The sequence below is a fragment of the Oryzias latipes genome, chromosome 13 (assembly GCF_002234675.1).
Source record: "Oryzias latipes chromosome 13, ASM223467v1".
In the NCBI taxonomy this organism is placed as follows: domain Eukaryota; kingdom Metazoa; phylum Chordata; class Actinopteri; order Beloniformes; family Adrianichthyidae; genus Oryzias; species Oryzias latipes.
Window position 1 is genome coordinate 32758018 of NC_019871.2, and position 14505 is coordinate 32772522.

The 14505-nt window shown below is 40.7% G+C and overlaps 1 protein-coding gene across 5 annotated transcripts in view; it reads left to right on the top strand.

Moving 5' to 3' along the window:
- The window catches only part of sik3 (SIK family kinase 3), a 44655-nt gene that overhangs the window by 11007 nt on the left and 19143 nt on the right, over window positions 1-14505 (top strand). For all 5 annotated transcript variants that reach the window (XM_011483076.3, XM_011483077.3, XM_020708560.2 and 2 more), the window contains exons 2-11: window positions 7364-7480; window positions 8222-8285; window positions 10711-10872; window positions 10944-11068; window positions 11149-11272; window positions 12059-12177; window positions 12452-12562; window positions 12668-12802; window positions 13216-13293; window positions 13874-13983. In XM_011483076.3, the coding sequence (XP_011481378.1) occupies window positions 7364-7480; window positions 8222-8285; window positions 10711-10872; window positions 10944-11068; window positions 11149-11272; window positions 12059-12177; window positions 12452-12562; window positions 12668-12802; window positions 13216-13293; window positions 13874-13983 (1145 nt within the window). The remainder of the gene's footprint in view (window positions 1-7363; window positions 7481-8221; window positions 8286-10710; window positions 10873-10943; window positions 11069-11148; window positions 11273-12058; window positions 12178-12451; window positions 12563-12667; window positions 12803-13215; window positions 13294-13873; window positions 13984-14505) is intronic.

Below are 14505 nucleotides of genomic sequence, written 5' to 3' on the forward strand. Positions count from 1 at the left end.
CCCATAATGTACTGCGTTTATCTTAAAGACTGAAGCGAGACGATGGCCGTCAATGATCCATGTATGAGGGGTTCTCATACTTTTAGAATTAAAACGCTGAAACAGCTCGTTGCATCTCTAAAACACGTTTCATGAGTGTCCCCCTTTCCCTTCCACAGATGTGTAGCCGTTCAAATAATCCCCACAAGCTTCTTTACAAATTGAATAACAGATTTTGAGAAGTAGATGGCGACTGTTAGAAAGAAACTAGAATCATGCATTGTTATTTTGCACATTTTGAAACCCAATACAAACTGTAAAAAAAAACCTGCAAAGTTTACTGGACCTTTAATTAAATGTAGGCTGTTGTTTGTCCTTCAGTGTGCGTTTATGCGTCATGGATTCTGTCTAGTAAATCATAACACATTTTTTTCTCATTTTACTCTATTATTATGTAATATTTGATCAACTTGCTGTAAATAATAAAACATATTAATACATGTAAGCCAATTTTTGAGGTTTTAAATGGGCGTTTTTGGTGCCGGGAGCTGTGTGGCTCAAAAACATAAGTCATAGTATAAGTATATAGTATAGTATAGTCATAGAATATAAGTCATACCATACAGGGAAAAAGTGCTGTTTTTTTTTTTTAGTCAAATGAAAAATTCCTCATATAAATGCTAAAAGTCTGACTGCAGTCATAAAGAAAAAGGTGCCATGGTCAGTTTCAGGTGGCTTCAGGCACCACTACCTCTACAGTCAAAACACATGGCTGAATAGAAGATGTTGATCTTTCTTCTATCCTCATGGCTCTTCTGATGTCCATACCTCCTTCTGATGAAGCCTTTTATTGGATTCTGTCTCCAACTTGAAGCACGTCTAGAAACCTAACTGCTCTTGTTTACAGTATTCCTGTAACAATTCTCTGTAATAAATAAAGCTGAGGGTACAGTTATTGATGGTTATATTCTATAAGCCTGTTATGCAAACACTGTACAAACACTGAAGGCAGAACTAAAGACTTGGGCCAGACTAAAGTACAGTTTGGTTTCATCCATCCAGTTTTTGCTGTAAAGCTAAACTATCAAAGTGATTGATACTGAATATAAATATATGAATCAATCAAGGTGTTCATTTTTGCCAAAAATTGTATCTGTTTGGGTCTCTTTATTGGTGAAAGAGCTGCTGTAGTGTTTGTACATCGTTAACACATTAGCACAATGCTAGCAGCATTTCTGTAGAGCTAATACCTTTTGATTAAAGTTCCTTTAAGATCATTTAGATTTGAGGGAGGATTTTATTCCCTTTGTACAGACAACACGCATTCATACTCGTATGAATACAAAATTTGAAGCTCAAGCTAAACAGACGTGTCAAGCAGAAGGCGGCAATGTAAAAATGACAGATGGGACACCCTGTTGTCATTGGCTATGTCCGAATTCCCAAACCAACAACTATTTATGAATGAAACGTGTTCAGATGTTGGAAACGCTGATGGTTTATAAAAAGATACATTGAAATACTTTTTTTTCACATAAATTATTCAAATGCAATGCATTGGGGTCTATATTAGCTAACTTGGTGAGCATCGATTCACAATGTTTTTTTGCAGAGATTTCTGGGAAATTTCTAGGGCACCTTCAACGTCTTCTTGTCAGTAACTGCCCTGCAGCTTGCCTCCACCGGACCAAAAAGCAAGTAACAAGTGATGAGCTTGACGTTTAAAAAGGCGTTTAACATCAGTCAGTGAAGTCTAAAGGTTGAATTAACTACCCAGAGAAGGACTACAAAGTGCAGGACTTCCATCACTTCTGTCTCTGGTTGCTTTGCCCGCTCTTGTAATTCCTGACCAATGAGTGAAGAGATCTTTAGTCAGGGGTTTTTTGTTTACTAGCTTTGGTTTGAGTCCAGAAAGGCCACGTGAGAGTAGTCTGAATACAGATCAAAGGCAAGGTTCAGAGCTCGATCTGGACTAAATTTAGCGGACCAGGTCTGGAACAAACAGTTTTCCTAATCTGAATACACCCCAAGAGCAGCTTTCACATTCCTATTGGTTCTTTAATTCATTAAAAAAACCGCTATACAACGAATCAAACAATGAGTATGTAAAGTTTTTAATTTTACACTTTTGAAATGGCTGTTTCCACATGATGGTTTCTCATGATTGAAGTATGGAAGCATGACAACCAATCTCTATATTATTATTTTATTTCTACCTTACTTCAGCCTTTTGGTCTGTTGGTCTGCCTCCATTCACACACTAGTTTACCAACAAGTGAGATGAGTTTCTTAGCTAGACTTGGGACTCTGGTCCACATTAGAGTTTAGATTTCACACTTGCTAACGAACTCTGCTGCAGACCAAACTGTCCAGTGTGACGAGGTTTGATTTTATATTTTTTTGGGGTACAAAAACCTGGTAAGATGCTACATGAAAACTATTTAGCCACAAGCAATTTATCATTCTATACATTTCTAGTTGGAAGATGCAATAATGTTTAAGTAACAGAAGCTTAGGTTGCAAAATAATGTGGAATTGACCTCATAGTCATAATAAACTCTAGTAGAACATTTAGGGAAGCGGATGCCACTCCTTGACTTTCATCTGCTGGCTTCATACCAATGAGAACAATTGATTACCTTCAACTCCCTGAGTGGCAGTCATGGTGGAGCCAGTATTCAATGTCGAGATTAGAATTTCAAAAGCAACCGGGTCTGGGAGTCCCTTGCCAGTGACCTTGGTTTTCTTTGACGTCAAACCAAGAAACTCCAGAGAGTAAACTCCTGATTATACATAGTTATCAATTCAAAGCATCTGTCAAGAAGCAGCAATTATCTCAGTCCACCTGGTCGTAGGCAAAGGTCTATTTCATTTTTTTTAAAGGGAAATCCCAGGTTGCCGGTAGCTGTGAACCTACCAATTGCCAACCTCTACCTAATGCAAACAATGTTACAATTAATTCTGTGTTCTACCTCATTATTACACAAATATTAGTATTTATTTTTTGTCCATGAAAGATAAACAGCAGAAAACTTCAAATGTATGCCATGCGGTTGTCAAGTTGCTTTAATGTTTTCAGGATGTAGTCTTAGGCCCTAAGCTTTCACATATTACTATTAACAGTCTCTAAGTTTCCCTACTGCCAAAGGGAGCACAATGAGTTTGAAAATGTGTTGGCATCCCTTTGGCTTTTCAAGTGAGATCCAGATGTCCTGTTTGTACCTTTCAAATAATGCAACGGGGAGCAGTCATATTGACAAAAGTGGAATATAGCCAGATTCCAAGAATAGATTCCAGGGCCTAATATACCTCGAAGGCCCATTTCTTTCTAACAGATAAAAGCATTTTGAGCTTAAAATACTCTTTTTGTTTTCTTTTTCCTCATCAGCTTTGAAAGTCTGTTGGAATACCTCTCTGTGGTGAATGCATACGTGTTGGATGGTCACATTTAATACAAGACTGTCTTCCTTGGGTTCAGTCATACTCAAATACATAAACTTAATGTGTGTAACACAGATCTCTGCCATTGTTTTGCTTGTATGCTAGTGCATACAACATATATAGCCTAGAGCTCATTTACAAAAATGTTAGTTACTGAAAACAGGAAAAGTTATAAATGATAATGTCCACATTAAAAGTACACAGGAGTCTAGGTTAAAAATGGCAATGACAGTTGGGGACTGGTCTAAAATGGGTCTGATGCTACGTTCACACTGGGCATGTAATTGCCATTCTTGAATGTGCGTTTAGCCCATGCTGTTCACACTGGGCAAGCAAGGAGGGGCTTCTTCTCCTCGTTCTTTTGCTACTGTTCACTAGTGCAAGTCCTACTAGTCCGGGGGTCGGCAACCTGCGGCTCAGGAGCCGCATGCGGCGCATTTTCAAAAACGTTCAAAAAAGATGGGGGAGAGACATATATTTTTTGTTTTAATATGGTTTCTGTAGGAGGAAAAACAAGACAAAAACATTATTAACGTTTTCCAATGCTGTAAGAATGTGTAGAAAAAACTTTGTAACGCCAAGCAGGTACGCCACTTGCAGAGGGCAAAAGGGGAGCCAAGCTGTCTGGAAGTTGAGCTGTCAATCAACTGGCTCCGCTGGAGAAATGTCCGTGTCCCATACAACGCACGTCTCCGAACAGTCTCGGAGAGGAGCAGGTAGTAAGCTTAGCTGAGAGCATAGTCTCCTTTATGGCATTACAAGCCCCTTAACTAAAAACACGCACCACATTGAACATTGCACAGGAGTCATCAACCTCTCCCCCTCCCACACTCATGGTGCAACATAAAGAAACAACATAAGAGGAAGAATAAACTAAGGTGGAACAACAAAACTGCCATATGAAAAGAAACGTGGGCAAACAGAAACTCTCATGCTGAGCCCTAATTAGATCAGGAGACCGCATCCCACAATCTCCTGCTGCTAACAGACCTAAAATGCACATGACCGCCACTACAATATTACTTTTGTTAAACTTTATTGTACAAAACGAAAGTACAATACAAAACACAACTTTACAAGTTAAACTTCAGATATGCCAGGGGAGCATTCTTTTGTTCGAATCCTCAAAATAAAAATGACATCAAAAATCAGATTTCTTTATTACATTTCTTTAATTTTATCAAAGCAATGAAACATAATTCATTGATATTGTAACGACCTGGGGGTTAGCCCCGCCTTCAGCCCCTAAGGCTCATGGGAAGTGGGGAGTTTTGGGGTAAAACCTTCAGTGAGAGTGTTGTGAATTGAAGTGACGTCCATGCTGTTTTGGCTGTTTGTGTGTGCTTGAATAAATGAGCTTGATGCTGAAACGACAACCGCTGCTCTTCCTGTTTATTTCTGTATGAGTCTACCCGGGGTCTTACGGTGTATGAGGCACAGGTAGCTCTCCAATAAAGCCACTACGTTAGCAGGTTGGCTTTATCTTCCCTGCCAAAGTTATGTCCTGGCTGGGTCGATACAATATTATAATGAAGTTAAACTTGTACAACAGATCAGTCACATGACGCGTCGTTCCATGCAGAATGCACTGCAGGGCAAATAAACATTTAATCATGAATGCTCATTATGTGTTTGAAGGAACTTAGTCATTTTGATAGTAGGCTAATATAGATACATATTGCATGTGTTGCCTTCATTATGAGGCTTAAATAGGGCTTTTAATATTTTGCGGCTCCAGACATATTTGTTTTTTTCGCAAAATTTGGCACTTTCAACATTTTTGGTTGCCGTCCCCTGTACTAGTCCATCAGGTGGAAGAGGGTTGGTGTGAAATGTCGATGTGGTGCAAATCTGGTGAATTTTTCTCCAGACTTTTCTTTCACAGCTCTATTCTTATCAGAAGTCTTGGTGTCATAAAATTCTAGCTGGACACAAACCGCAGTTAGTCATTTCTCCTCCATGATCAATTTTCAAATGGTTGGCACTTCTGTAAATGAAAAAGGGGGCCATCTGTATGTAACTACCAAATCCAAGTCCCTAATTTGTCAAGGTTTGACCTGGTTTAAAGTCCACGTGTTTTGTATGTAGAGCCCAAAAATGGTCGTAGAAATGTGAATGGGAGTATTTTGAACTCCGATGTCCAAAACGTGCATCTACCTTTGGACTTCTACTTTTGGCCAGGAAAAAGAGTGTGTCTAAGAAATGGTTTCAAGTGGATCCTCTGTAAAGGGAGGCTGTTTGGAGATCATGCAGACCATTTCCTCTATGGAAACTTTACGTTTCAACTGGAACTAAAAAAGGACTTTTTCAAAAAAACAAAACAAAAACACAATGAGTTGGCTTAGTGTCACTATTGTGTACCTGTAGAGTCTCGTAAGACCCCAGTTTGATTCTTTAAATATCTCCTTCCTTTCTCCAAAGGGAAGTTGACCTAGACTTGCTTCATATGGGCTAATCTTCTTCATGTCTTTTTTTCCATAAAGGGGAGAGCTCAGGGTAGCATTTGGGCACTTAATTTGATTGATGGACGGGAGACTATTTTTGTGTAGATGTTGGCAAACAAAGGGTGCTTTTGATTTTTTTGTTTGTTTTGTGTTTCCTTACCCCTATTATTCTTGGCGTGAGCTTTGTTTTGGAGCACCTCTGCCACCATTGTTTTGATTGGGGTATTAAAGGTGTATCCTCATTCCAAAGTGGCAGGGCAAAGCTTCTGTCAGGACCATCACAATCCACACTGCTGGAGCCATTGTCCAGACCTGAGATGTTATGCAATAGTTGTGTTCATAATCATGGCAGAGGTCGTGCTACACAGACAGAAAACTGCCTGAAAATGCTCCATTTCATTCACCAATTATCACTGGACTGGTTTCTGCCACCAGGAATACAAAAGTATTCTTTTGACCAACTAGTGACTGAATTCATCATTCCTCGGTTCCACTTTTTTTTTTAATTTCTGCAGCATTGAAGCTTTATATGAAAATCCTTTTATTTCCCAACCTGTCCACCAGTTTCTCCTTTAGAATCTATCTTGAAAATTAAAGCTGGCTCTAGGGGAGCAATTGGAAAAGTTTACTCTTTGCTAAACACACATGACTTGGAACAACACTTAAATCTCAATGATGATCTGGAGGGGGCTTTAGACAGAATATATTCTTCCTCAATTTGTCTACACCACATGCTTATTCAGTACACCCTTGCTCATATGTTTTGGTCTTGTGCCAAAATACATATGTTCTGGCAGTCAAATTTTAATGTACTATCTGATATGCTACAAACCCCTTTAAACCCCCCTCCAATCCTTTGTTATTTGGTGTAGTACCACATGATATTAAGCTTAACCACAGAGCACAAATCATAATTAGCTTTGGGACCTTGATTGCCAGGAGACTCATACTACTGAAATAGAAAGAACAATACCCTCCAATTTTTAGGATTTGAGTCATTGATCTTCTAAACTTTTTTGATGTTGGAAAAATATTTGCTTTCCTGCAAAAGGGTCAGTACAGGAATTTTACTTGACTTGGAATCCCTTACTGGACTATATGAAGTAATTGGATGATGTCACTTTTGCTAATAGATTTTGTGGTTGACCTTGGAATGTGAACGCTTGTGGAAATGTGTGTGTAATGTGTCCCTGTCCCTTTGTGTGCATAAATAACATATGGTTTTGTTTATGACTTGAGACCAATAGGGGTGGGTGAGGGAGGGGGGTTATGTTCTGTTTTGTTCAAGTCAAGTTTGTACCCATTCATCCCTTTTGAAAAATAAAAACACCAATAAAAAGACTTGGTGAAAAAATAAAAACACAGATATGTGGTCCTTTGTGTATTTTTGTCAATTAAATAGGTTGCACAACATCTTTTTTCTGTTTTCCAATCTCTTCCAGTTTTTCATCCCTTTAACCCATCCTATTGTCATTGCTTTTTCTTTCTCTGGTCTCCAGGTGGCTATAAAAATAGTGGATAAGACCCAGCTAGACGATGAGAACCTGAAGAAGATCTTCAGAGAAGTGCAAATCATGAAGATGCTGAAGCACCCCCACATCATCCGCCTGTACCAGGTATCCACTAATCCAGAGGGCCAAGCAGCGCACTCCTTCTCACCTCCGACCTACTGCCTAGTCGGAGAACCTCAAATCAGATAAATGTTGGTTTATGACACCCATCAGCCTCGCTTGTAGCAGCTGTCAGAGGGAAAACGCTGCAGTCCTTTTGTTTCTGGGAATTTGTCTGCAGCGTTCAGTCGTCCACAGATCCAGGCTCTGCTGTAATGTGCACGACTTCTTTTGTTTCTATTTAAATCTTGTGTTTTCATGCCAAGTAATGCTTACTCATACTGTTGCGTAACTGCTGATGAGCCCATCACTAGATGATGGCCTGTGTGAGAGGCCCTAATGCTGTTTTTCTACCACAGGTTTTTGAGCTGCTTCTCAGCCTGCACTTAAACTTAGAACCAGTTTTGAGTTTTGTCTGCCAAAACAACAGTTCCTGGGCAAGAAAAACGGTTGCTGCCGTTGGACTAGCTCCTGTCAGTCTGAGATAAAGATTTGTTTACATCAGTGGCTGGATGTTGGGTCAAGAAGACCAGTGAAAACCCTTGTGTTTACCGCTGCTGAGGCATTTCTTTGCAGAAAGGATGACACAAACATTCAGGAAGAGACATGCATTCATGAAAGTCCTTCAGAGAAATCACAGACACACCTTTTGATTGAATTCAACATTTAACCTAATGTAACCACAATGTGGTTGTGCTGTTGCTGGGATGAGCTTCAGTAAAACTGACTGTCTGTTCATGTCTTTAGGTGATGGAAACGGAACGCATGATCTACCTAGTGACAGAATTTGCAAGTGGTGGAGAGATCTTTGGTAAGAAGTTTTGGCTTATTAAAGTTTGTTGCGTTTGTTAGTCCAGAACAGTGTTTGTCAACCTTTTAGGGGCCAAGGGATACTTTTTCCTTAACAAAAATCTCTCGGCACACCAACAACCAAGAATAAAATAAAAAATCAACTCCATAGTCTGTATTGATGTACAGGCCCTCCACGGTCTTCAGTGCCTTTTTTTGTAAAACTTGAGGCCCAAAACTTTGAAGTTGCAGCTGTTTTAAAAGTGGTCCGGGTGAATACTCGATTCTGATTGGCTGGGTGTGGATTAAAAGGTGATAACTGCACGCCTAAAAAAGAAGTTCTCGTGTAGGTACCATGACCATTCAGCCTGCAATAACCATTCGGGGTCCATTCGACTGAGGATGACGTCACACTACGGTAGCCCCACTTGGACAAACTACGTAGCGTGGAGATCTGCTCGGGCTCTACATATTTTCATTTCAAGTTTCAGATTTTGCCACAACACACTTTGTAAAAAGATCTGTGGCTGTTAGAATGAACCTGCTGCTCCACACGAGAGAACCGTGTCTCTGAGCAGAGCAGCTGGAGTCTCATAGCTTCGTGTTTGCAGGCAGGGAAGATGCTTTGTTACAGTGTGTGGTCCGGAGAAGGGTTGGGAACGCAGTCCATTTTGCTGCAATACACTTAATAATAATCATAACAATAATAAAAGCACGTTTAGAAGATAACCTCGCTCTGTGTCAGAGCTCTGTTTGTTCACAACGGACCGCATAGTTTCTTCTTCTATGGTGGTATAGTAATTTGTCTAGACCAATCACTATCTGACACGTTATCGGACCGACGGGCAGCCAATCACATAACGTGACGTCAGCACTAGTCGAAGGACCCAGAACGGTTGTTGCAGGCCGAATAGTTATGGTACCTACAATGGTCACATAGTTTAAATGTTTTATGTCACTGCGCCGGCTCCTTTAAAACAAACTTTAGCTTCATTCTCTGGCCAAAAACAAGCGGTAAGAGGAGAACTTTCTCTCCGAACTGATGCTTCATTTAACACATCGTGACGACCAGCATGTTGCTTTCTTTTACCGCTGCAGTCGAGGTCGGTGCCGGCTAAGGTAACACTGTAACACGTTCTGTTACCGTGACCCCGCGCCGCACCACGTAAGAAAGTCATTTTTTTGTGAACAAAAGCGATCCAAACCCAACAAGTAACAAGATTAAAGTACTATAAACGGATTTAATATTTCTTTCTTTTATAAATGACCATGGTATGTAAGGGTTAATGGCCTTCAAAGTGTGCATTATCAGAAAGTAACACTTCACGTTGGACGGATCAGGCTTCTGCGGCATGCTTTAATTTCTGATAATGCACACTTTGTGACCATTAACCCTTTCATGTTTGATCAATTTTAGACAAAAAGACCAACATTATCTTCAGGATTACAAGATAAATTGTAACTACACAAACGTGACCACGTTAAAGTTTTATCCATTTTTTTCTTTTGTCTAAATTAAAAAAAGTAACTTTAACAAAAACGTGTCATTTATTTTTGGGAGATTAAATTGTTTCCGTTCAGTTTAAATGTGTCTGTTGGAAACTCCACCTTAATGCTGCTTCTTTGTTTTTGTTACTTTTATTTAAACCTAATATCTACTTTATTAAAGTGACTGAAGTCTGGAATAGAATTTGTCCTTCAAACATCAGAAAGCAGTTGTTTCTTTTATAAAGATGACTTGGACCAAACTCTGGAATCTCTGACTTTAATTCTGTTCTTCTTGAAGGAGAAATAAACGGTTTTCTGATTTCATCGAGAAGATTTGCAGACTGTTAGCACAGACGTTTGCGTTTGTTGTGCTTCATGACGGTTAACAGCAATGCCGTTACATTAGCCCAATGCATCATGGGAGTTGTAGTGAAAGCCAGTGGTGCTCTGAGCTCCATTATTTTATCCACTTTTTAAATGCTCTGTCACCGGATCCTGCGTGAAGCTGCTACAGCTGCACAGATGATCCGTGATCCGTTCAGATCACCAGTTCTGCACAGACGTGTGCAGCAGATTGCACCGCCCCCCCCAAGCCCGTGTCCTCTGCTTCTGCTTTAACACGTGTCCAAAAATGTGCTCATAAACCTGAAAATGCTGCTGCGTAAGGGAGGAGTTACTGTCTACTATTTTTCGCCCTCTTAATAAAAGACACTGAAGATGCTGAGAAATCTGGCACTTTTATTTTGAAGAGCTCCACAAAGGGGTCAGTGTGAAACCTGAGCCTCGTTTTCATGAACTACGAGCTGATATTCTGGAGATGGTAAATGTTTTTAGATCAGAGAAAATGAGTAATTTCCTGGGGCTCACCTGAACATCTCTCACTGTGCACTGGTGTGCCGTGGCTCACTGGTTAAAAAACACTGGTCTAGACTTTCTGAGTTCTTCTGTTGTTTCCACAGACCACCTAGTAGCTCATGGGCGCATGGCAGAAAAGGACGCCAGGAAGAAGTTCAAGCAAATTGTGGCCGCCGTCCACTTCTGCCACTGCCGCAATATTGTCCACAGGGACTTAAAAGCGGAGAACCTGTTACTGGACCACAACCTCAACATCAAAATTGCAGGTGTGTTTTTTGTGTTTGTGATTTGACAGTTTTCTCTAAAAAAGAAGTGATCCCATTTGTTCTTTTGACAGATTTTGGTTTCAGCAACATCTTTTCTCGAGGCCAGTTGTTAAAGACCTGGTGTGGCAGCCCTCCTTATGCTGCTCCAGAGCTTTTTGAAGGGAAGGAGTACGATGGTCCTAAAGTTGATATATGGGTAAGTAACGGACTGAAAGCCTCCTGACTAATCAGTAATTCCGTTTTGAACTCTGAGGGCATTCTTCTCTCCCGGTGTAGAGTTTGGGGGTGGTGTTATACGTGCTGGTGTGTGGCGCCTTACCCTTCGATGGCAGCACTCTACAAAACTTGCGGGCGCGTGTTCTCAGTGGAAAGTTCCGCATCCCTTTCTTCATGTCCACAGGTAGGAGCTTGTGTGTTTGTTTGTGTCCTCCGCCCACTTTGAGGCTGAACAAAGACAAAAAACAACTCACTATGACCAATTATATATCAACGATAGCATTTCCTAATTTTGTGTTTAACATAAAAAAAGGCTAAAGAATCTTATGATTCATCCAATATTAAAACTTGGATACATAGACTTGTTGCTTGTCAAAACGTCTTGAAAGACGGTTTAAACTCTTGCATCATGTAAATAAATGGCCCCTCGATATGTGCATATGATTGTTTTTTTCCCAATTTTACTTTCTTCCCTTCATAAAAGTAGTACACTTGAAGTTTATTTTATTAGGTATACTTGAGTAAAAGTAATGCAAATATACTAAAGACCGTTTCTGTGTAGTGTAGGAAGTATACTAACTGGATACCGCTTCAGACTAAATTGGAACATTTCAAGTTTGCAATAAATAGATCATATATCAAAAGTAAACTTCAGGTATACTGCTTCCCTTTGTAGCATAGATCAGGGCTGACCAACCCAGGTCCTCACAGAGCCTCAATCCTGCTTGTTTTCCAGCTCTCTCTGAACTGCTTGATGCCGACTCCCTAAATCATGCGTGTTCAGTCAGTAGGGATGTGGAATCACTGGAGTTGGCTAATTGGGAGAAAGCTGGGCAGGGAGAACTGGAAGACAGGCAGGGCTGAGGCTCTTGAGAACCAGGGTTGGCCATCCTTGGTATAGACTAGGTATGCTTAGAGTACATATAAATAAACTACTTTTTGCTAAGAAATGTTATCATTCTCCTTGCAGACTGTGAGTACCTAATAAGACACATGCTAGTTCTGGAGCCCAGCAGACGTTTGAGTATGGAACAGATTTGTAAGAACAAGTGGATGAGACAAGGAGATCCAGACCCAGACTTTGATCGGGTAAAACAAACCTTCACGATTTTTCAGGAAGTTCCCGCTTGCTGACTGTTTCCGTCTCTTTGAACTCTTTTTAGTTTATGTCCATCAGTGAATATACTTTGATTTACAACTTAAAAATAGAAGTACCGATGCCAATAGTTACATGAATGTTGAATTTGGTTAAACATTTGGGGCAAAAACAAACATGGGCTGTCCTAGACATGTGCCTCATGGGAAAGCCACTTTGGACTAAAACCTGCCCTGTATTCTGCCCTTGCCTGTCTTCCCTTTTTAGCTTATAGCTGAGTGTGAGCAGGTGAAGACCGAGCGAGAGGTGGAGCTCATCAATGAGCAGGTGCTGATGGCCATGTCCGAAATGGGCCTGGACAGGGAGCGCACACTTCAGGTCAGCTCAGTGTGCACCGGGCAGGCGTTTCTGCCGTCTGTCATCAGCACAGCCTTTTTTATCAAACATTATAATCGCTGCTATTTTATTTTTTCCTTTCTCCAGTCTCTACAAACAGATGCATATGATCACTACAGTGCCATTTACAGTCTGCTGGCTGAACGCCTCAAGAAACACAAGACCCTTCGTGTCGCCCCGCCCACACCACGACCTATTAGCTATCTTCCAAATGCTGTACAGGTGAGGATTTTTTCTGGGGGGGTTTTCTTTTTTCAAGACCATTGTGTTTCAACATCAGAAAAAGCAGCAAACTTTTGATTCTGGAATGCAAAGTTCAGCAATGACGACGGTTTTTGGACAGCAATTAATTGGAAATTAGAACAACAAAGAACAAGTTGTTCTAATTCTACAATTTTTAGGTTGTCTATGAATCTTGAAGATTTTTACAATAGTAAAAATCATGAATGGGTTTATTTGTATAGTCTTTTTTGGTCCCCCGAGGGACGGGGTTGTCTGTAGCTCTCAAGAGTTTAGCCTACAGTAATCATGTCTGTTGGTTTTAACCCACATCTGTCAACTGCATCAGTCTAAGAAGATTGGTATAGGGATAGTGCAATCCTCACATGACCTCTGTGTTCGTCCACGCTCGACAGGCTGACCCTCAAAGTAATCCTGTCAGCATGACCGTCCCCCAAGTCCAGCTCATTAACCCAGAGAACCAAATTGTGGAGGTGAGTCAGCCTGTTCTACTTTTAATACCTTTGTTTATGTGCTCTGATGACTGACTTAGGCTGCACCATGGCGCAGTGGTTAGCGCTCTTGCGTCACAGCAAGAAGTTCCCGGTTCAAGTCCCTGCACCAGAACACCAATGGGGGACCTTTCTGTGTGGAGTTACCATGTTCTCCCCGTGCATGTGTGGGTTTTCTCTGGGGACTTCATCGTCCTCCCACCGTCCAAAAACATGCTTTATAGGCTCATTGGTTACTTTAAATTGTCCCTAGGTGTGAGTGTGAGGGTGCATGGGTGTGTGATTGTGGCCCTGCCACAGACTGGCGACCTGTCCAGGATGCCCCCTGCCTTCACCCATGAGTGGCTGGGATAGGCTCCAGCAGTCCCGTGACCCCAAAAGGAAAAACAACAGTTAAAAAGATGAATGAATGATTGACTTAACATCATAATACTACCGAATACAACCACAGACCGCCTCACATAGAGGCACATGTAGTTGGATTTTAAATTGTTCTTTTTTAATCAACTATAGTATATAAACCAGTAAAGAGGTCGCCTAATGATGTCCATTTATTGTTTAGCCTGATGGCAGCATGGCCCTGGATAGTGATGAAGGAGAAGAACCATCTCCTGAAGCCATGGCTCGCTACCTTTCAATGAGGCGGCACACTGTGGGGGTTCCAGACCAAAGGTAACAAATCAAAACCAGTGTTTGCCAATATTTACACCTATGCGTTTAATGGAATTTTGTGCAACAAATCCATTTTTCAATCAACCAATTTTTTACTTTGCTATTGGTGAATTTGGTTCTTTGCTCACGAGAAACCTTTAATCAATAGATTGATCCATCTGATGTTTGGTAAAAAAGGAAATTCTGACTGCTGGGAATAGATATTTTTAAAGGAAGTGAAAACCCGTTCATGTTTATGAAAACACAATGAAAGCTCATGCATGAAGATGGTGTTTCTTTTGATTGTGTGATACTGAATGTGTTTTTGCACAAAATGGTTTGATCCATGAGTGTGGCTGTTGTGTTCTGTGTTCAGTTCATTTCACATAGTGATGTTGGCTGACCCAAAGGCTGGTTTACTAGACTCCTTTATAGTATTACTCCAAAGTCAAAGCATCGATTATGTCATGTGTTCCATGTCAGGCAGAAACTGGCAAAACATGACTCGGCACAATTTAACTGGCACCAAGGTTGACTAAAGAG